This window comes from Equus przewalskii, chromosome 23 (genome assembly GCF_037783145.1).
Source record: "Equus przewalskii isolate Varuska chromosome 23, EquPr2, whole genome shotgun sequence".
Classification (NCBI taxonomy): domain Eukaryota; kingdom Metazoa; phylum Chordata; class Mammalia; order Perissodactyla; family Equidae; genus Equus; species Equus przewalskii.
The window spans coordinates 11,153,622-11,177,466 of NC_091853.1; the positions used below are offsets into that span (position 1 = coordinate 11,153,622).

Sequence of the window (23,845 nt, forward strand, 5' to 3'; positions counted from 1 at the left end):
TCTTGTATCCTGTACTTCCTGCACATTACACATTGATCCAAGCCACATGTGAATTTTCATCACAATTCTGATGGAGATTCCTTGCTTCCTCACTTGAGGTTGAGCCCTATCAGAGCCTCACCAGGTAGTAACGTGTGTGTGTGTGTGTGTGTGTGTGTGTGTGTGTGTGTGTGTGCATGTTTGAAGGAAGTGGATAGCACAGGCTCTCTTCATTCTAACATTGTGGATGTCTGTGCAAGTTAACACCCCCCATGAGAACTCAGAGACCGGAAAGAATCAGTAGATAAATTCTTCTGCCGTCCGGCCTATCCTCCATCCCCATGGACTACTGAGACGTACAGATTGCCATAAGGCCTATCTATACTACATCTTGTGTCCAAAACCCAGCTTCTCAAAAAGCTGTGGCCAGCTTACTAATGCACCACCTAGCATTTGCTTTTCTTCCTTCCCTGTCTCAATTATCTTTTCCCCTCACTCGTGCTACCCAGGATTGTATCTTCTTATAAAATCTTAATACATTAGCTCCATGTCTAGGGTACTCAGCCCAGGACAGTCTATGTTCTTCAATATCTTCAACTATAAAATGAAAATGGATAGTAATAGTACCCACTTCACAAAGTGGTGAAGATTAAATGAGTTAATATTAAGTGCTTTGGACAGTGCCTAGCATATAATAAGCCCTACATTATTGTTGGCTATTATTATTTATCTCTTTTTTTCAGGCACCCAATGCAATCCCTGAGACATGGACAATCATTGGTAAAGATTTTTCAAATGAATGAATGATGGATATATCCTAATTTAATGGCACTTGGAAGACAAATGAGTTAACTCAGAAAAGAACACCATGCCAAATATTAAATATAAATAAACTGATTTCTCTTTTATGGATGGAGAGACCTAAGCACCAGGAAATGCACTGAGAAAATCATGCAGAGGTTTGCATAGAACTTACACGTATATTTCATGCGCAACCATTCACTTACTCATTCAACAAACATGTATTCAGTGCTAAATGCTGAATGTGACAGGAAAAGCCATAGGGTTACAAAGATGAATAAGACACAGTCCTGAACTTGAGGGACCTGCAAGCTGGAATAGTAGGGGCAGGGCAGATAAGTGAACCAGTGGTTAAGCTTACCAGATCATTATAATCGGTGTGAAAACTATTGCAGAGACACGTGTGGGGGTCACAGGGTCACAGAAGAGGGCCACTCTGTAAAGACTGGGTGGCATCATTAGATATCTCAGAAGGGGCTATCTGGATGCAGACTAAGCGCTCTGTAAGCAGGGAATAGCCAGAAAAGTTTGCACTGGGCTAGGGAGGGGAGTCGGAACAGCCTTTCCAGGCACAGCATACCCCACGAGCCAATGCCCGGACATGTGGGACAGCATGTGCACGCACAGGCTCTACGACAGATTCAGTGTCACTGGAACATAAAATTCCAGGTAAAGAGCAACTGGAAATGATAGGGCTGAAGGGGTTGGCCGACCAGGTCAGAAAGAGCCTGCAGGCCACCTTAGGAAGCTCCAAATGTATTCTGAGGGCCAGACGTTTCATTGGTGAGTTCTTGGCAGGGTGTAAAATGGACAGCTTGTTTAGACAGATCTTTTTGTTGGCAGAAGAGGAAGAACTTGAGGACAAGTCAGGGGGCAGGGAGCCAGGTGAGAAGTCTCTCATGAGGGTACAGGTGTGGGACAAAGTGCTGGCCTGAGAGAGCGGTGGCGCAGATGAGACTGTGCAGGCATGAGGGGCCAATTTGATAAAAATGACAGTGGTGAAGAGGAGACGTTCAATGCTGGAGCCCACTACGGCATCCCCTGGTCCTTGGCAAGGCTCCCCAGAGATCTGAGCTCCAACCCTGCCCTTAGGAACCCCATGAGAGAGCTCCACCACCTGATCTTCCGAAGATGGAGCAGGTGAGTCTGGTCGGAGTCTGCAAACTTCGGGGCTGACATCTCAGGCCCAGGTTCACGCTGAAATCTAAAATCGGGGTCTAAGTAAATGGCTTCGTTAACCATTACTCCATTCACAGTAGTCACTGAACTTCAAAGGGATCAAGAAACTGACAGTCAGAAATAAAGAGGCTACCCAGGCAAACAGCAAGGAAGAGGCAAGGCCTGGATAAAACCCAGGTTTGCATGATCAGTGACCAGGTGTGCTCTCTCGCTCTTTCAATCTTTCTCTCTCTCTGTCTTACACGCACACACAATGAATTTTAACTTCACAGTGGATTCCTCATAGTCATTATCAAATACATCCTCAGTATCTGGAGCCTCAGAGACATTTTCTTTCCTTTCCCAACCCCCATCCCATAGTGCCTTAGATTACCAACTGGAACCTTAACCATGTCCTACATTCCACATCTATGGCCCTAGCAAGTGTAATTGCTAAATTGGTTGAAACTGAAAGAATGGGGAGAGGTTTTGCGATAGCATCACCAGCCTCTCCCTGGGCTTCAGTTCAAAGGAATCTCGGTTCAAGGCCAGAGGAGAGAACAGCGGACTTATTGCACTCGTTGGCTTTTCTCTCTCTTCCTCTGCAATCCTCTGGTGTGCAAGGGCACAGCAGGGGTTGCTGGGAAACGGAGTCTTTGATGATGTGTTCTCCCTGCTGTGAAGACTAATGACTTCAAAGAGGGCATCCTGCCATGCTAGGGGCTTGCGTGGAAAATCTGCCTGCAGTGTAATTAGGCAGGAGACTTGAGTCGAGGCTCGTGTGTCCAGCAACACTCTCCTCGGCCCAGTGGAAAGCACAATTTGGGGAAGGGAGAGAGAAAGCTTTTGAAGAGCAAGAGTGTGTCTTCAGGACGGCTGCTTTGATGCTGGCAGAGGGAAAGAGAAAAGCTAAAACCAGATCAAATGACACCAAACAAAAAAAGCCCAGCCTGGCCAGTGGTCAAAATTGAAAGATTTTGAATGATGAAAGCAGGAACTCCTTCCTGAAGACCATCCCCTGACAGGTATTACGATGCCTCGTGCTAGAGTCTCTGACGCTCAGAGGAAGGACCCTCCGCTCCCATTGCTCTTCAGTATTACCAAGCACCCTCCACGAGCTACACACGCCCTTCTGTGATTCTCATTTACCTCTCAGTACAACGTTATGAGGTAGGTATTGTTGTTATGAGCCCTAATTGACAGGGGAGGAAATTATGGCACAGAGAGCTTAAGTAATTTGCCCGAGGGAAATGGTAGAGCCAGTAAGCAGCAGAGCCAGGATTTGGACTCAGGTGGTCTGCTTGTTGAGTCTTTACCATTATGTTCTATGGGCTCAGTTCCTCGTGTTTTTAAGGTCCTAATGGATTGGACCTCATAGGACTGTCGTGAAGATCGAATACAGTGTCTGACACAGAGGAAGTCCTCAGTGGAAATGATGTGTTGTGAATGGTACCAAGATGTTCCCTCCTTCCTGCCTCCAACACAAATAACTTCCCTGTTAGTCATGTCTCATAATGCTTGAAATCTCACCAGTAGCAATTATTCCATTTTTATTGAGCCCCTACTATGTATAAGACACTGTGTACATGAGAATGAGACTCAAAATTAAGCTCTTGCTTAAAAAGTCGTCTGGTCTACCAGGGGTCAAGACAAGTCTAGGGATAGAAATAACACAAGGCACAATGTGGCAATTGCCACAAGAGAGCGTTCCAGGCCTGAGCCAGCACAAAGGAGGAAGAGATGGCTTCCAACTGGGGAATTAGGGAAGGCTTTACAGAGGGGCAGGTATTTGGGCTGGGCCTTGGAAAATGGGTAGAATTAACTAGAAGGGGCATTGAAGGGAAGGAGCTGAAGGGGAAGAAATGTTCTGAGCAAAAGTGGAGTGGGGGTAAAGTCAAAAGGTAAGTGGGATCAAGAGCAAGCAGTTCAGTTGGGCTGGAAATAAATGCTAGGAGACTTGAGTGCTGGGAGAGACCTCTCCTGAGAGGGTAGATGGCAGCCACACTCGTCCTCATAGGTAACACTGAGAGCCTGGACTCAGGGCCAGACTGCTGGGGTCATTCCATCTCCTTCCCTTCCAACAAGTTATTGGAACCCTCTGTACCATGGCTTCCTCATCTGCCCAATGGGAGGAGGGAATGATACGAACACTCACAGAGCATTTACAAATAATGCCTGTCACATAGAAAACACTCAATGAATATTATTATTTAAATGAGATAATAGATATAAAGCACCTAGAAGAGTGCCTGACCCATGAAAGGAGCCCATGACACACTGACCTCCCCCTCTTGCTCCCAGGGAGCACTTCAAATGTCTAAAGGTACTTCATTGATGCCTGAAGCAGTTCATTCCTCTCGGTTACACTCCACCTCTCCACAGGCTTCTTTCAAAGTGCAAGTGCTCGGGGAGCTGAGAGAAAAAACCCATTAAGAGGCTGAAAGTGGGGAGATGATTACACTAGCTCGATCCCACAACGCTGGAGAACACGGGCTGGAGGGCTGTCCTGACCACTGTGTCTGCAGCCAGCTCAGCTGTCTGACTCACGTGACTGCCCTTCAAAGGAGGGAGCGTATGGGGTGGGACCAGACACAAGAAAAGGGAGCTTTTGCCACCCACCAATCTGCTTGTCCATAGGGTACACTGCTTTCCTTGTTAGGCAGCACCCTGGGAGTTAAGCGCATGGGCTCCAGACCGCCTGGGTTTGAATCCCACCTATGTCACTTACTATGATATAACCTTTGAGCAAGTTACTAAACTCTGTGCCTCAGTCTTCTCATCTGTAAAAAGGGAATAGCTTCAAAAAGGTGTGGTAAGATTAAAATATATAAAGATCTTAGAAGTATGCCAAGCAAAGGATAAATTCTCAGTAAATATTAGTTATTATTATTATCTTTACCTTCACTCATTGAGAAGGAACCCAGTAAGGGTCACATTGCTAGAACTGCTTGTATAGCAAGACTCTAAATGAGATAAAACTGCATGGCCTGAAGGAAAAGATGGCTTAAGGGTCACATTGAGAGTGTGGAGGTAAATTTTCAACAGCGTTGAGGTCTTTAGAGAAAGAGGATGGATCAATATAAAAAAATGAGAATACAAAGATGTCTGAGAGCTAAGATGGATTCACTAACAAGAGGGAGTTTCAAGCTAAGGTGATGACCATTCTTGATGGCATCTCTAGGAGGGCATTTCAAAGGGTGGCACAGAAGTCCACCAGATTGATGTTAGAAAGGCACTCATTCATTGGTTTAGAAAATGTATTAAGCATCCATTCTGGGCTATCTGGCACTTGACAAAATCTTGTATATGGACTAGATGGAAATATGTGCATTGAATGACTGTACATTTGACAAATTCCTGTGTAGCTGAACAAGTGTAACCAACAAGTTTTGAGTAAGGGGTCAAGGTCAACCTTCAGGAAGGTTCCTAACGGGAGCAAGGCTTGGCGATGTTCTCTTTAACAATTTCAGGGGTTACCTGGAGAAGGTCACCGAAGGTGTGTTAATTAAATTTATAGATAAGAAAGAAGGAGGGATAGCTAATACATGGGATAACAGAGTCAAGGTCCAAAGGATTTCAATGATTATAAGCTAAAATTTAATGGAATTGTATATAAGTCCTGCATTTAGGTCTTATATAAGACAATTGACTTTAGTCTTGAATATACTTTCTCTTTTTGACAGCAGTCCCTGTGAAAAAGATCTTCAGTTGACCATAAACTGGATATAAGCTAACCCCATGACTCTTCTCTTAAAGGACCTAACACAAACTTAGCTTAGAATTCACTAATAGAAAATACGGAGGAAGAAACAGGCACGATACAGCCTTTCAACATCGTCTGAAAGGTATAACGACAAACTTGGGAGATGCAGCAAACAGTCAGTAGGACCTGTCAGGGATTGAGGAAACTTGCAATCTAAAGGACAGTTGAAGGAATTAGGTATATTTGGAACAGAAGCCTTGGTGGAGAGAGCATCAAAATTATTTGAAACATTAACTCGTAGCCACCCCGTTTATGGTGGTCCTGTTTGTTTGCAGGCATCCACACCGCCCTCTGCAGCAGATGGGCACAATTCCTAATCCACACGAAGGCACCGTATAAGCTAGCAGTTCCGAGCCCAGAAAAGGAAATCAACATATTGTTCCAAAGGACACAGCTGACCAAGCATGCGGAAGTTATAGGACAACATATTTTGGCTCAGCCTAAAAATGCAGATTCTTAGACAATAACTGCATAAGAATCTGCATTTCAACAATGGCAAGAGCTGCCTTTTCAGAGAACTTAGCCCCGTCACTAAGAGTGTTCAAACAGTGGCTGGGTGGTGACCACCTGTGAACAAGGCTGTAGGAGGGATTCCCGCTCCAGGTGGCAGGTTAGATGAGATGATCGCGAGGTGGCCTTCTAGCTGAGGGTGTAGAATTGTCAGTGACTCAGCTGATTTTCTTACTCCCACCTCCTGAAATTGGGGAGGTGACTCACCACTCTCATGACAGTCTAAAGATCGAATTAGGTTCAGAAAACAGAGGTCTGTGTACCTCCTGACCAAAGATGGACACATTCCTTCATTTATTTGACAAATATTTATTGAGCACCTATTACGCATTAGGCAGTATGTTAGGATATGACAATGCAATGATATCCAAGAGACATTGTTTACGCCCTCATGGAATTTACATTCTGGAAGTGGGTTATTCTAAACCCAAATTGTCAAATTGATGTTAAGATCACATCATTTGGCAGCAGTTCAAAGAACATAAATGAGTCCATGACCAATGCAAACACCATCAGTGGGATACTTAATGCATCACTTACTGAGTGCTTACAGATTTTATGTAACATTATTGAGTGCAACATATTTCATTTAGGCTTTCTTCATAATCCTGATAACAACTCTATGAAGTAGATACTATTAACGTTATTTCTACTGATGAGGAAGTTGAGGCTCAAAAAAGTGATGAAGCTAGCCAAAAACACACTGCTTTCAAGTAGAAGAAATAAGATTTGAATCCAAGTCTGTCTGCCTCCACCTCTGTGCTCTTCCCGTTATGCTTTGTTGCCTTCCATACAGATAAAAATGTGAGCAGGTGAACATTAATCCTCTTGGGAGCGAGGTGTCCATGGCCTCCTGGCTAGGATGAAATAATTTGACCAAAGCTATTAAGGGAAGTCTGGTTAACAACATCCAAGGCTATACCCAGAAAGAAAAACCTCTGGACATATCCCTGACTACCTTCTTTTGTAGGCAAGTAGCTTGGGAAAACGGATGGCCCCATCCTTCAGATGTGACGATGTCACTCGTGACCCACTGGGCAAGGGCTCTGAATCTTTACCAATAGCAAGGATCTGCCTAGGTGTTTTATTTGCCCACATTTTTGCCAGCAAATGGGAAAATGCGATTCCTGCAGAGTCCATGGTGCAGGCTGTGCCACGCCCTCTGCTCCAACGGGCCATCTTGACTTGAACCTATGGTCATGATTTCACACTAGCCACAGCACAGAGCTACTCATAACAGACACTTGTCCTCAACAGGCAGTCACCAGCCTGGGGCCCCCAGGACGTGTCTAACTGAGTGCTCTTTTTACCAAGATTGGGCAGCAGCCAATGGCATTTACTGTGTTTAGGCCTCCAGCTAGGTCCCTCTAGTGACCTGTCACTTTCCCTAGGACTCTACATCATTCTGAAAGAGATGCTTAACTACAGACTACATACTTGTCATTGTTTTAATCTAGGCATCAACTCAGGATCCCCGGCCCCAGAGCCTCAAGGCTGAGCTGCGGCTTCTCTCGGCTTCGTGCTTTCATTTTGAGATTCTCAGAACAGTAGCCCTTGAGGGGTTTGGCAAGAGAAAGTTCTCTTTAGGGACAAAGATTCTCTTTTCTTGCCTCTGATACTCAATATTGCTGCAACGTTCAATAGATTCACCTGTAAAATGGGGACAACGATAGTTCCTACCTCATAGTGTTGAAAGGAGAATTAAATTTGTTGGTATATGAAAAGCAGCTTGGTACTATATAAAGAGAAGAGTGGCTGGCGCATCACAAGGACTGTATAAGTGTCAGCTATTATTATTACTAATATTAGTATCACTCTATTACTACTGTACCTGATGGGCAGATCGTTGGGAATTCTATAGTACCAGGCACGCAAAGTACGGATGTTAACTCAACCCCAGGTAGGCTTCTCCCAGTGGGGAATAGGTTCCCATTTGTGACCATCCCACAGTGGTGGCACTCACTCCATTTAAAGTCCCCCTTCTCGGTGGTTATAAACAAGGGAGACCTTGCTGTACGTCAGGATGGGAGGAAGTGAGTGCTGAGAACTGTGGTCGGGGTGGCCCCATGGGAATTCTCCACCTCCAGGGCTAAAGGGGCCAGTGTGTCACTGGGGCTGTTCACAACCTCCTTTCACAGTCCTGCACAACAGGAACCTGGGGACCCACCTATATCCAAGGGTCTTAGAGCCAAAGGCCGACCTTGACTGGAAGGCCTGGTTTGGGCCACATCCCCTCATGCCAGCAACACTACTCTCAGTGGAGAGCAGGGTGTGAATTGCTCTTGTAAACAAAAGATAAAGTAAAAAATGAGATGTTCAGTGTCAAAATGCTTGCTATCCAATTTCTGAAACTATATGCTCAGGAAAAAAATAATTATGGTATGAAAGTTTGAACAAAAATCCCAAGTATTTATGTAGGAAGAATAAACTTTGAGGTTACTTTTACTGAAATTGTTTTCACAGAAATTGTAGGTGGAATAACCATTACCCACTGCTCACTTCTTAACCAGCTTATAGAATTTTTATCAAGATTAGTGGTAATATTAAAAAAAAAAAAACACTGAGCCCAGCATTACATGTTTAATAAATGACAGCTATTAATTAGTGCTACACGAGGGGCGGCTGAAAGTCTTCAGTGACATTGAAGCTGTACTGCGTCAAATATTGTGCTGACCGTGAGGGTCACTTTGCGTGTCCACACAACCCTTTGTTACACAAAGACTTACAGAGATGTTTATAGCAGAGGAGTCTGACCTGAATCCTAGACCCTGAATCACTTTCTTCTTTCCTCCAAAATCAGGTTAAAATTGAGGGTCTTAAGTTAGACATTAAGCATAACTTCCCCACATGGAAAAAGTTTTGAGAAAATTAGTGTACCACAAAGATAATTTTAAAGCTTCCTTCTTTATCTTTTTCCCCCCAAATTCTGTGATTATAAAAGTAATATATACTCACTGTTAAATTATGAGAGAGAAGAAAAATATATACAGAATTGAGGAGGGTGGTGGCACGCAAAACTTTTGATGCATAGAAAAAGAAATATGCCAAAATGGTAATGGAAGTTTTCTCTGAGTATGGGACAATGAGTGGATTTTTTTCCTATTTATTTAAAGGAAAAAAGATAGATAGCCAAGATCTCCAAAGGCAGGGTAAATGACAGTTCTCTCAAACCCAGTCTTAGACAGAAACCCAAGGAGGCTGGACCCAGCGAGCACTCCTAGTGGAAAACATCCATGCATTCAGTAGAATATATAAATTCAGGACACTATCTGGAAAGCATGGGCAAGACATAAAACATTCATTTCTATAAAATTGAAACAATTTATCTTCCATTCTTGAGCAGATGGGAGGGTAAATTGAGGTTGATTTTTTTTCACCCTGGTGGTCAGGAAATACGAGTGTTCCCGCCCCCGGCACTGTTTAAAATAAGTCTCCAAGCCGGTGACTGGACTAGTCAGAGAGAACACTGCGGTAGTTTCACCCTCCTCTGGGGGGTAGGCAGTACTGTTGGGGGACTGCAGACATTTGTCACTGAGGGAAGGGCGGGATGAAGATGAGTCCCCTCAGTCCTGGGGGAGGAGGATGCGGAGAAGCAGGTGGGGACCATAGAATGTCCACCACTCACCCACAGCGGTAACTGACTTTCAGAGTGCCATATGCTCTTCACATTGTGCTCTCTTTGAAATCTGTATTTATCCAACTGATTTATCTCCAATTCCCTCCCGTCACTGTAAAAAGCTTGGCCACCAGCTACATGACCTTGAGCAAGTTTCTTCACCTCGCTGACTGTTTGTTTCCCAATCAGTAAAATGCAAGGACCCTTTAGGATGCACTCAAGCACTGGTCTACAAACCCATTCTTATTTCATTGGAGGGGATGGTGTGCTAGTCAGAGAACTCCTTCCTGAGGGGTCTGGAGATGCCACATCTTGCTTGGGAGGGTCCTTAAGCCTGGCTAAGTATTCAGAATCATTTAGGGGAGCTTTTTGTGTATACAGATTCTGGCCCTCTCCAAGACCTATGAAATTAACATCTCTGGGGGTAGAAATCAGAAATCAGTATGTTAAATAAGCTCCTGAGATGAATCTTAAGTATCTGCTCCATGAACTGGCATCAGGGAGTCAATTACTAGGGCATATTTTGCTCTTGTATTATTCTGGGTAAACAAGAAGGTCGCAGTTGCCTCTAAGAGGGGAGCAGAGGGCATCCCCTAAAATGACAACAGCAGGGTCAGCACTAGCTCACCAGATGCCTTTGTCAAATCAGACAGAGGTGGCCATCTGGACGAATGTACCCTTTGTCTCGGGGTTTGCTTGCCTTGGCAAGCACGGGCTCGGCTTCAGCCCTCAGTTGCTCTCTCAGCCAGATGTCTATCAGCAACGTACAAAGTGTATCACTGTACTCAACAGATTGACCACAGCTTTTGTGAAAATGGGTTACGTTAAATATCTTTGCATTTGAGAAAATCCCTGAGAATGAGGTGCAGAGTTTCTCAAGGCAACTCGGGGACTTGATCCCTTTAAGCCAGTCTGGGGAGGTCCTGGTAGGTGTAGATCCACTTTCAGTCCCTCAGCTCCTGCCTGCTCACTTGCGGAGGGGACAGTTCTCCTTCTAAGCGGCAATATTTCATCTGGAATCAGGTTACAGTGGGGCTTCTGGAGAGAGGAGGGATCGGGAACTTTAGGTTTAATTCTAAGAGCTTCCTTCATCTGTTTGACATTGAAATGGGTGGAAGAAAGGACAGCCACGTTTCCATTGACTCCTGGGGGAAGAGGAGGAGACAGAAGTAAAGAAAAAAGGAAGGAAGCAAAGAAGAATGGGAAATAAAGGGCCAAATAAATACACTGGAAACTCTTGTTAGGAATAAGTGATTAAGTTAGGAGTAATTAGAAAGAGTGACATACACACACATGCACGCACACATGCGCGCACAGGCACACACACATGCGTGCACATGCACACACACACACACAGAGAAACAGAGAAAAGGAGAACAAAAAGAGAGCTAATGGGAAGATAATCCCATTTGTGCATGGCGTGGCAATGACAGGAGCTGGGTCCAGACAATGAAGTCAGGCTGCAGGGCAGGGGAGGAGGGCGCCCAGAGATAAAAGAGCAGCAGCAGGCTGGCCTGCAAATCTTGTCTGAGGGGTTGGAGGAGGGCCAGTGGGGCATCAGTGACTCAAAAACAGGCATGTGTGTGGGGAAATAAAAGCCAGATGACGAGCTAGAAACGGGTAAAGGAAAGTCAGGAAATGTCATATGTCACACGGGATGGTCTGATTCCATCTGAGTCACTTCTGAAGAGACTTTGGATAGGTCAAAGAAGGTCAAACATTGTCCAAGACCCGGACTTAGAGTCAGAGCTACCCGCAGGCGTTTCAGTCCAGCCCTACAATGGCGCAGCCTTTGCACTTTGATTGGCAGACAGGTGACAGGAGATTCTTGCTCAGTTTTAGTTGGCTGGGAGAAGTGAGGATGGGTTTGGGATCACTTTGAATAATCAGTGGAGGCTGGTCCCTGCTCAACACCTAGAACCCAGCGACAAAGTCATCCTCTCCACTGGACTCTGGTCATTGTTCTGTAAGCAGTTTCTAGGAGAAAGTTAAGGATGGCACCATTCAGCCAGGCCGAAATAAAATTACCTCCTGTCAAGGACATGTTTTGAGCAAGACAGAGGGGCTGAGGCCAACCATGACAGACACCGTCCTCATTCTTGTCTTGAAAAGGAAACTGGATTCTACGGCGTGGGACGTCGCTCTTTCTACGGATTTAGAATCCCTAAGCAGTCACTCCCGGGATGCTGAGCAGCAGGGAGGAGTTATAGAAACAGAAGAAGAGAACAGTAGCACCTGGGACAATGGCAAGGACATATTAAGACACTGTGGGCTCTGCGTGTGTGCGCACGCCCATGCACACGCATGTGTACTAATCTGGGGATGTCATGGTAAGCGTGTTGCCTCCTAAGTGGGCAGAAAACGAAGGAGGTGTTAAGATGAGCAGGGCCACTCCTGACAACAGCTTCTAAAATCTTGGAGAAACACCTGTTCATTTTCCATGGCAGGTCTCTTCCCGTCTCATGAGTTATCACTCCATCACCACCCTTCACCACTGAAACCTACTGGGACACCACAGTTCTCTAGAGGGGGATCTCCTTGGTGTTGCCCTCTGTATCTGAGATGCCAGAATGAGAAATCAGACTATTATTTACCAGGAATCTTCAAACGCATGAGTTTAATCTAATTGCAGCGTTCAGAAAAAAGTATCTGGAGGCCCTTGGGTATGCTTCTAATTTAACAAAAAACATTATTGGAGTCTTTCTTAATAATTTCCAAAGTAGCTAAATAAATTTGTTTTTTTCTCCTCTAATATTTTCCTGTAAATCAATCTCTCTTGTCTCCTCTAAGCTCATTTATTGTTTTCATTTCTTGTCTGAAAATTTTCAATTTGTCCTTGTTGCATCAGCAAATGAATATCACAGTCCCTGGCTGTGGCCACAGGGATGAGAGGCCAAGGAGGTCTTTAGTGAATTCAGGCAGGTTAGAGAGAAGACGAGGTAAAGCCCCACGCTGGGGTAGGACCCTTCATCCCGGGTCCTCTGTTGGGCACGGGAGCACCGGGATTGCTGTGGCAGGGAATGGCGGACTTTGATGCCAATCACAAAGACCAAGATGTAATCTCAAACATCCCATGCAGTTTTACTAACTCAGTAGAAACCTGTCATCCACGGCTTCATTTAAATCTTTCTGAAGTTATTTTTACTTTTAGTGAACAGGAGCTTCTTGTGTAATGAGTTCAACGATTTTACAACCTGCCACCTGGATCCTGTCACCTGGGAGAGCTACAGAGACCTGCTTCACCACTCGGGTCCACACACGAACGTCTCAACCCGCTTTGTTTGTCCTTGGGTGTTTTTGGCCGAACCAGTCTCCAAAAAAATGGTTGCAACCCCCTCGATTCACGTATCTTGTACATATGGTCACCAATTCTCTGTCCTTCTTTGCTGTCTGGTCTTGAAAACTTTATCTAGAGGATAATTTTAGAACTATACTTTACTTGCAGAATTCAGATAAATAAAGATTTAGACAGTCTCAAGAGGTTTTGGGTGCGTTTGTTTCATCTTTTATTTTCTTTTTAGTATTATTTTAATTTCTTTTGAAGGGTCCGGAAAAATCACACGTAGGGAGGGAATATCCCACCAAATATACAGTCACCTTGGAACTCCTCCCTCCTGCTAACAATTCTCGGGGCCAATACGTGGAGCTTTAACGTCCGAAGCCTTTCGTAAGCAAGACTCTTCCAGATCTAGTCCTTCTCCACCTTACCAGCCTCTTCTCCTGGCTCTATAAATTGTACTTGTAAGCTACATTGAGGTATTTATTTTCCATTCCTGGAAAAACCATGTTTCTTATCTCTCCATGCCTTGGCATATGCTGTTCCCTTTGCTTAGAATTACCTTTGGTACCTGTTAGACAGAATAATTCAAAATCTAACTTCTCCATGAAGCCCTAGTCCAGATTCTTAGACGTCACATAAATCACCCCTTAAACCGTAATCCCATAGACCTTTGCTTACACTTTTATTTTAATAGGTTTTAGAATTCACAGAAATTTCTTATGTGCCCATCTATCTATCTAGATTATTAGTTCTTCGAAAAACAGAGACCACATCTTCTTATAATTAGCAACCTAGGTTATCCTGGGCCACAATAGGTAATGGAGTGAAAATTCATTGAAAACATGAATGACGGTCCAGGTAAACTGGAGCACGAGGCAGAGGCTGGATAAGTTGCAGGTGTAACTCTGCCTCACAGAATCATCCATTGTAATTTTTTGTATTAGTGTTCTTTATCAAGTTTCTTCCTTGTCTGAAAGTCATGAATGCTTATTGCTACTTTTCTCCTGGTCCATTAACCTAGATTTCTCACAAGGGAATTCATTTTAACTGTTAACTGGCCTAGGATTTGGTTGCTTTACTTCAAAAGAATGTTCAACTACTTTAATGTATGTAATACAATAATGCAAAGTGAAAAACATAAACACCACACATGCTGCTTACCTCCGCTTCCTGGAAAATTAAATAAAATACTCAGGAAAATCAGGCTTCACATTGATTTTTCCGTAATCCCCCAATATGTATCGTTAGTTGGCAATCTGTCAGGGAGTTTTCAATTCAAGTGACAGTCTTCATGTTCAAATCAATTTCGATTAATTTTGTAAGAATCATTTAAAGAAACGTGGCATCAGTTCTCTGATTTAAATCAAGATGTATGGCGTCTTCCACTTTTCATTTATCTTGTCACTTTATGAGGAAAATGCAGTCATTTGTCTGGCACTTTTGTATATACATATAAACTCATGCTGCTTATCACTGCTGGTTCCATTATCCTCAAGATAGTCACTTTCTTCTTCCTCCTAACAGTTGCTCCATTATTTTATTAGTGTCCAGAATGAGACCTCATAGACAGTGATGATCAGAGAATAATGGAAATTAGAGATGGAAATGACAGATTAGGTCTCCTTGTCTGTTTCCTGGGGCTAATGTTCCTGTCAGTCTGTAACTCAGTGCTTTCGCCTGTCTTATTTTAAATGACACCAACGTGGGGCCTCCATCATGTCCCTGGAGGCTTCTGTCTACATCCTAAGACTGTCTCTACACACAGCCAGAGGGAATGACGAAGGCTTGTGCAATTACCTAGTGAAGTCAGGCCCATCCTCGCGTGATCTGTCTACAAGGCAAGGGATGTGGAGGCTTGAGCGATTAGCCACCAAATGCAATCACTGCAGAGAGCCAGTCTGGATCATTCAGGGCAAAAAGTGAAACGACATTTTGTCATTGTTTTCTTCGGCAGCAAGTTTGCAGGCTAAGAGCTAGAAAGCTGATTATGCGTTACCCTTTACAATATTTTACTCAATGAGAACCAGAGTCACCTGAGACTCTCAGCCATCATATAAGCTACAATCTTGGACCCCCAGCAATGATGCAAACATTTCAGGGGTCTGAGAGTAGGGAATCTAAGGGACTTTCAACAGTGAATGGCACTCTTTATTCATACCCCGCTTGACATCTATTAGCCACGTCTTCTGCCCTCCTCACCAATCTTCCAACCATAGGCCACCTCACATGTTATTTATCCTTCTACAAACATCTCCCTCTAAATTTTGTGGACTGCCTCTCCAACATGATCTCAAATTCAGCAGAAATGGAGCAATCCTTCATTTTCACCAACAGAAAAATTTCATGGCGTTTTGACTTCCCCAAGTTTTCTGACCTGTGACTCAGATTTCCCTTCTCTAACTTCATTCTCTCTTGTCCTTATCCCTCAGCCTCAACCCGTTCCAGAACATTTGCCCTCCTCCAACGTCTACAGGCATCCATCATGCCTTGACTTAGTCATCAGCTGGCCAAGTCCTCCGAGTTGCGTTCTTCTATCCCTACATCATAAATCACTCCCTTGGGCTCTTCAATCATTTTTATTGCTCTTCTCCAAACTCTCACCCATTTGTCTCCATATTTATTGCTTTGAAAGTCCAGAACTACACTCAATATTCTAGGCTTGGTCTCATCAGAATCACACAGAGAGGGCTGATCATCGACCTCGGGGATATGAGTGCTCCCTGGCAAGGTGTGAAATGACAGTGGTTTCTTTCTTCCACCTTGTCAGGCCGCAAACACATTTCTAATCTGCAGTCCAAGCCATCGCTCCGAGATGGCATTTGCCTTGATTTCTTTCTAGTTTTCCCTGTTCCATCGATTGCTATTATTAGTTAGCGTTTATTGATCCCTTTCTCCTCTCAGCCTCCTCCATGACCCAGCCAATGCCAAAAGCAAGCTCTCAGCACCCAAAATAAAGCAGAAAGTTGCTTTTAAAAAGCAGTAGAAGATGGACAGTGGTAATGGTTGCACAACAACGTGAATGTACTTAATGCCACTGAATGGTACACTTAAAAATGGTAAATTTTATGTGATGTATATTTTACCATAATAATAAATTCAAAAAAATGTAAAAAAAAAAGCTAAAATAAAAAAGCAATAGACAAGGTAACTTTTTATCCCAGTCATGTGTGCTTGGGGGAAAGCAAGGTCTCACAGAGAGAGGGTAATTGGGGATCAGGCAAAATTACTCTTACTCCACACGGAGCTCTCCCTGAGACTTTGCCCTTCACCCCTGCTGACAGTCCTGGGGAAAACAAGTTTCTGCTCATGTCAGTCTTGCAAAGCTCATCAAGCTCTGGGAGAGCTACACTGGAGTCTGTGTGGCTTCGTGTGTCTCCAAGAAAATCATCAGCTAAGTTCTGCCTGTGGAATCCTCGTGGCTGGTGGTGATGTGAAAAGGAAGAGAGGGACAGCTTGATTCTCAGATCCCAGCTGGAGGCTGCAGGGCTGCGAGTCAGAGGCATCATCTCTGAACTCGTAAATGGAGAAAAAGATGATATGGACGTCACTGGAATGGTATAAATATGGAAATGCACAGTGACAGTTTTACCCATTTGCTGTTCAGAATATAACCACCCTTTAGCTCTGCTCCTCTGCACGCAGTTGCTCCACGTCATGTCTGCGTGACGGAGCAGTGACATCTGAGAACTGGCTAACTTGCCATCCCCTCACTTACCCCTGGTTTGTCCCCCATTCATTCCGAATGCAAAGGTGCTTGTGCACTGGATCCTTCATGTAACCTTCGTAGCAGAGGCATTCCCCTTAGAAGCAGGGCAAGGAGGAAGAAAAAGAAACATGAGGGAATTGATTAACTTGTCTGTGTTTGAGAACATTAATATGAAATGATCAGATTAAACTCTGACTCTAACAGAGGCACGGATGAGACAATAAATCCCATTATGTCACACGCCGTCTCCACCACCCACGTGAATGAGCACACCACCAATCTCTCCATTTTCCACTACATGATAATTTCCACTCATGGAGGGTCCAACATTCACAAAGCACCTGTTACATGTGCTCTGTAAACACAAAGACCAAGAACTCTTTGAGCAAAAAACTTCTGAATCTTTATTTTCTCAGCGCCCAGTTTACACCTATTAGTTGATCAATACATGTTGAAAGACCACATAAGTGAGTTACTTCATCAAATATTTCCAAGAAAGTTGAAAAGTAGGTATCAATAGCTATGCTATGCTGATGGGGGAAACTGAGGCTCGGAAAAATTAAGGGATCTGGAGACAGCTTGTAAAGGACAGAGTTAATATCTGAACCTATGTCTGTCTGACTTCAGACCTTTTTCCTCCACCATGGCATGCTGCTAGCCCACCGAATAACTACTGTAATTAGAGGAAGCCACTTATACCTATTACGGTTTTATAGGAACTCTGGGTTTTCATTGTTAAGTGAAAATGGCTAATTATCTTGGAGCTGGTGAACAGAAAGATCATCTATAATTCTCTATTTGTTTAGCACATTACTATGCTTCATGATCATTCGTTACTCCATTACTAGAACAAGAGGTCCACAGCCCCCCGGAATTGTCTGCAAAACTGTACACGTATGTGCGTATGTGCATCTTTCTGTGGCAGGGTGCCATAACATCCATCTGATTCACAAGCAAATCCGAGACCCCCAAAAGATTAAGAATCATTGCTCTATTTAGTACTGATGTTGAAGAAAATTGCTGCTGCTTCCTTATGTGAATAATTCCTTAGGCAATGCTCTGCAGCCCTACACTCTGAGGCAGTTCACTGAAGCACTAGTGTTAACTATTTCACCGGCTGGTAATTTAATTTGCAGGCAGAGAAAGCACAGGGTGTGACTTCCGGGAATTTGTAAATAACAAAGGTGCCCTGCACTAAGGAGACAAGGGGCAGACAGTTTCTTTGTCTCCTTAGGAAGAGCCACTTAAAAAGGATATAGATAGAATAATACCTTTGAGTACTGTTTTCTCTTTCAAATATAAAAACCAATAAAAATGAAGTGAAGGGGCCTCACAGTTATGAGGGAAGGAATTGGGTAGGCTCTGAGAAAGGAGTTTTTTTGTTAAGATCCAAATTCAACCATTCCTTTCAGGATTGACCTATAAGCTACTGCCCATCAGGGCCTCACTCCCAGATAACACTCATCTTCTTCCCCAACACCTGCTCAGCTCAAGGTGCTGAGGAGCGGAGTGAAAATGAGTAGCTTCTTTGTGGGGATCCACAGAGAGGATTAGATCAGAACTTGGTCTCTCATATGGCAAATCCAGGCTTCCATATGGGTTAAATTCGCAATAGGCTCAAATTTACTGGCTTCAGTGGTGCTGAGCTGTGTCTAGGAATAGTCAGGGAGCTATGAGTTGAACATTGGAGAACAAGGATTGAAATTAGGTCGTGGATGATAAGTCTTTCAGATGAAGGCTGCTTCTCTGATAGAAGTTAACGATAAAGAAGGCAAGTACCACCACCACCTCCCCTCAAGATGCAGATATCTAAGCCAATCAATGGGTCAGAGGCCAGACATGCTTCTCCCTTAAGGAGATCCTCTCCCAACTGTCCTTGTGGACATAAGGCATGGGTATGATATTAAAAAACAGGAAGTAACCTCGAGAGGTTGTCAAACCCATCACTCTGACTCTTGGAATGGTCTTGGCTGGCTGCCTTGCCTAGAATTAAGGATTGACAAAAAAGAGAGTCCTTCTTCCACATTTAATATCTAGTTACCACAAAACATGTAAAAATAAATGCAGTAGCAACTCAGAGTTCAAGCAGAGCCTGATTTTCCTAATGACGGCGTTACCTACCATTTGTGGAGCACATTTACCTTTCTCAAATTGCCTTCATAGTCATTATCTCCTTATGAGGTTTCCATCATTCATTACTATGTGGGGACACACTGCTGATGACAGATAAAGCTTTTCTCCATATAATGTCATACGCAGCCCAAAGTCAGAGCAACAGAGAAATTTTCAAACACATCAGGCTAGAGTTTAAGGATATCCAAAATTTGCCTCTCAAATAATCCTCATTTCCGGAAACCACCAAAGTTCCCTCTTCTGTATTTCTCTTCAAAACCAGTCTGGCCATCTACATTGAGAGTTCAGACTTGATGAGGAAAGTTGCCATGGCAACCAACTGCTAAATCTTGACTTTAAGAGGGGTTTCGTGCAAGCACAAGCTCCGACTGTTAGCTGTGAATTTTAAAGACCCCACAAGGGTGTTGGATGCCCTCCTAAGCTAGAAGTGTTACAGTCTCTGCATCTGCTGTGACAGATGGTGGGGAACACATGACGTGCCGACTCTGTGGCAGTGTTCATAGGAATCCAATGGAGAGACGTGTCATGGCCACGGTGAAGCGCCCAACTGGGATGCAGTGTGCCCTGCAGGAGGCACTCCCAGGCAACCACACTGCTACAGAGTAGAAGCCCACCGAGAGGAGATCTATGCAGCGCCTGGAGATGCCTATACTTTGATTTGTGCTTGGTACCCTGAGGGCAGATGCCTTGAGGTACCTTGTATGATGGACAGTGCCTTGGGTCATTTCCCATCCTTCAGATGAAGGACTGAGGCACAAATCTCATCAAAGGGTTAAAGAAAGACCTTGAAGCCAAGGCTCCTCAGACATGACTGGGCTCACCACAAGTTCTTCATGAGGTAACTACAGATCAAGACCAAAAGCCCTGAGTCATCTCTATCATTCAGGTAGTTGTGGCTTTTATTAAACGGAATTGGGTGTGCTTCATCTAAAAAGTGAAATCTTTGTAAGACATCTGGACTTGGCCAATATCCGAATGCCTGGTCTCCTCCCCTGTGGAAACATAAGGCAAGAGGCAGGCCCAGAGTCAAACAGCCACACATGGCTCCGGGAGGGCAGACAGATGGAAATATGCCAAAAGGACATCCAGAAGGAAGGGGCTTTAATAAGCCACAAAAGGGAGTTTGGAGTGAGTGGGCAATCCAGGTGGCTAGAACAAAATGGGATCTGTGCTGCCCTGCTAATTGGGTTCAAGAAAACAAGGAAGGCTAGAGAGAGGGAGGCAGTGGTTCAGAGAAGGGCAGGGGAAGAGGGCTAGATCAAGTCTGAAAATCTGCTCCACTGCCCCTCCCCAGGTTTTACACATTTCTACATGGTTGGGACTAATGTACGGAAAGATCTGGGACAGAAGGAATTTCAGGGAACATCTTGAATGGTGACTAAAACTTGATTTAGCTTGGAAGCCCATGCTCCTTGCAGACCCATAACAGCTACATATCTTGAAAAGGGCAGTGAGGGTCTGTGGCCAGGACTAATAGGGGCTGTGAAATTAAGCAGCTGCGTAAAGCCTCCTCAGCTGTCCATGTGGCAGAACAAAGGCCAGGAATGGGGTAAAGAGAGAAGTCACAAAAACCATGTTTTTGTCCATCAAAAAACAAACAATCAAACAAACACACAACCACAACAAACACCTTTAGAAAGGATAGGAAAAGTCAACCTCTGGCTGGATCCTGCCAGAGTATTAACCCATACAAGCTTAGTGGTTTGCTTTTAGCCCAACTTGACCGGAGATACACCTAAGGTTACAAACCTGGGAGGATCTGGGGACAGTGTCACTGCGAAGTTGGCAAAGGGCCTCTGGGCATTGGGCTAGGAGCTTTAGGTACCTTACAGCCCTCCTGAGTAGCATGTTGCTAGAATGTAAAAGGAAGGCTGGAATGGAAAAGAAATCAGTGTTTCCTCCAGCTCCAGTTCGTCCATAGATCCCTGACACATCTGCAGGAGGTCTGTGTAGCCACCCTTTATGAATCCTATATAAATTTATATAAAGAGGCACATAACACTGCTTGTTCTTTCACTGTCCTTTTTCTCCTCCCCTGGTGTGTTACTTTTCTATAGCTGCCATAAAAATTACCACAAACTTAGTGGTTTTAACAACATAAATTTATGATCTTACAGTTCTGTAGGTCAGAAGTCTGACATGAGTCTCACTGGGCTAAAATCAAGGCGTCTATAGGGCCATGTTCCTTTCTGGAAGCTTGAGGGGAGACTCCATCTCCTTGCCTTGTCCAGCTTCTAGAGGTCGCCCACGTTGCTTGGCTCATTCCTCCTTCCTCCATTGTCAAAGCCAGTAATGGCTGGTTGAGTCCTCCTCATATAACAGCACTCTAGTTTCCTCCCTCTTCCACTTTTAAGGACACTTGCAATTACATTGGGCCCACCTGGATAATCTAGGCTACTCTCCTTATTTTAAAGGCAGCTGTTTAGCAACCTTAATTCCACCTGCAACTTTAATTCATCTGTGCTATGCAACGTAACACATTTACAGGTTGTGGGGATTAGGACATGAACATCTTTGGGGACCCATTATTCTGCCCACACTTGGTATTCCGGACGCTGTGCAGGTGACGAGTAAACACATGCTTAACTATGGAACGCTATGGAAGGATGCCTGTGAAAAGCTCTAGGCCTCAGAGGTTGCTCCTTTGCAGTGACTGAGCGTCTATATTTGTGTGTTTGTGTGTGTGTGAAAAAGTATACACGTGCACTTGCACAGTTCCACATATCCATATGAGCAGACCCCTCAGCAAGGCTGGGAAAGCACATGTCCCAACACTATGACATTTCCAAGCGAGTTAGCTGGAGGATTGCAAAAATAATGTCGACTTGACTTGCAGCCAATTCCCACACTCAGCTCTTTGGAGAAAGGCTCTAGGATGGAGTGTGGGAGGCGATAAAGTTTCTTACTGATGAGCGTGTGGGATGACCACATCATCCCATGTGTGGAAAGAAGGAGGGCGGGAAGGGGGAGGGTTTCCAATTCCAGCATTAATGAAAATAAAAATCTCTACAACATCATTTCTCAGCTGCTACCCCAAATGAAGATGTTGCACCTTGGTTCTGTTGTGGGCTTTGGGTCCTTATTTGTATTCTCCCTCCATGGCTTTCCAGTTGGAACTTCATTAATCATCACAGTCACTGGGAAGCCACTAACAAGGGGCTGGGCTTCCCAACGTCATTTTCAGCCAAGATAGGAAATGAGACATCTGGGAGGGACTGAAGAGGAGATGGGAGCTCTGCTGTGGACAAGCAGCTTCCTCCGCTCCTGGCTGGGAGGCGCGATGCTCAGTAATGGTGGTTGCTGAGTTTTGAACAACAAATACGTTGGTTCTGACATGTCTGGAGAAATTAAGAAACCTTTTATAATCCCACCTCTGCTCTGGTTTACGATGGATAGAACACAACTCTGCCATAGGTAGCTGTGGGACTTTGGGCAAGTCATGCAACTTCTCAGGGAACTCGAGCATTGGTCTAAAGTAAGGAGGCAGCTTATCTCTAAAACCCATCCAAGTCTAAGACCCCAATCCCTTCTTTCCACATGTAACAAAAAGTGCTTTCTGTTCTTTAAAACCTCAGTGGAAGCTTCCAAGGCCCTCTGAAGATCATGCTTCTCTCAGAAGTGAGATTAATAGCTAAGAGTATCCCAGAATCTCCTAACTCAAGTCAGCAGGGGGACCAGAGACAAGCTCAGTTGCAAGGAGAGGCCCCACCTCTGAGATGAGCCCTTTTTCCTTTCTCCCGAGCACACTGGCTTTTGGGCCTGGTGCACAGCCCATCTGTTTGGTTTGGTGTTTGCCTGACAGTGTGGGAGGAGCAGCAAGTAAGCACAGTCTTAGACATCAGATGTTTGAAATGTTGTACTTTCTCCTCCATATGGGGGCCTAGAATCTCTGTGACGGGCCCACGTAAAAACAACTTTTAGACCTAAGAAGGTGATCTTTAGATGGTGCGATTACCTGGAACTCCCTCAAAGAAATACAGTCACAGATTATAACAGAAGTAAGGGCTGGATCTCTTGGACTTGACCTCCACTAATATCCCTCCACCCAACCACCTGAAGAAGATGCATCTGTAGGGGTACGTGTGTGTGCATGTGCGTGCGTGTGTGTGTGTATATATATGTGTGTGTGTGCATGTGTGTGTATATGTGTGTGTGCGCATGCATGTGTGTGTGTGTGCATGTGTGTGTGTGTGTGGTGGAGGAGGGGCTGCACATGCGGTACAGAGAACTGGAGGAGTTTGCCCCATCTGCAGCAACATTGCACGTGGGGGTCTTAGATGTCACTACATCCCCTGCCCGTGTTTCAGGTACCTCTTTGCTGGGAAGGCTCTGTCTGTGGTACTGAATCTACTGGGTGCAGGTCTCTATAAAGACTACCGTAGACGCAATCCCTTCTACAATGAAAGTGCAAAGCAACCTGGAGTGAGGGATCCATACTCCTGGATATCTTGGAGCTCAAGAAGCACCGTGAGGGTCCCAGTGCATGCTGTGTCTGAATCAGGGCCCACCCTCAGAGAAGCCCCAGCCCCATTTGAAAATATAACAGCCGGAAAGATGTCTACGCCCTTTGGCCCAGTAATCTCTCTTCTAAGATTTATCTGGAGAAGATAGCTTCAAATGTGCCCTGCGTTTATGTGGAAAGATATTCATTTTAGTAGTATTTGTAAAAATTAAAAATTTAAAGCATCCTAAATGTCAAATAATAGGGAACTATTTAAATGAGCTATGATATAGACATACAATAGAATACAAAATGACCGTTAAAATTATGTTATTGAGGGTTATTTAATGGTTCTGGAAAACTCTCACGATAGAATGTTAAATGAAAAAAATCAAGAAAACTCTACTGGACTTAGCGAGCTTGTAAGCCTCTAAGAACCATGCATAGATAAAAGATTG

At 44.4% G+C, this 23,845-nt stretch overlaps 1 protein-coding gene across 6 annotated transcripts in view; it reads right to left on the minus strand.

Annotated features, from left to right (window-relative positions):
• The window catches only part of ASTN1 (astrotactin 1), a 291,298-nt gene that overhangs the window by 129,582 nt on the left and 137,871 nt on the right, over window positions 1–23,845 (minus strand). For all 6 annotated transcript variants that reach the window (XM_070591356.1, XM_070591359.1, XM_070591357.1 and 3 more), the window contains exon 8: window positions 16,823–16,907. In XM_070591356.1, coding sequence (XP_070447457.1) covers window positions 16,823–16,907 — 85 coding nt within the window. The remainder of the gene's footprint in view (window positions 1–16,822; window positions 16,908–23,845) is intronic.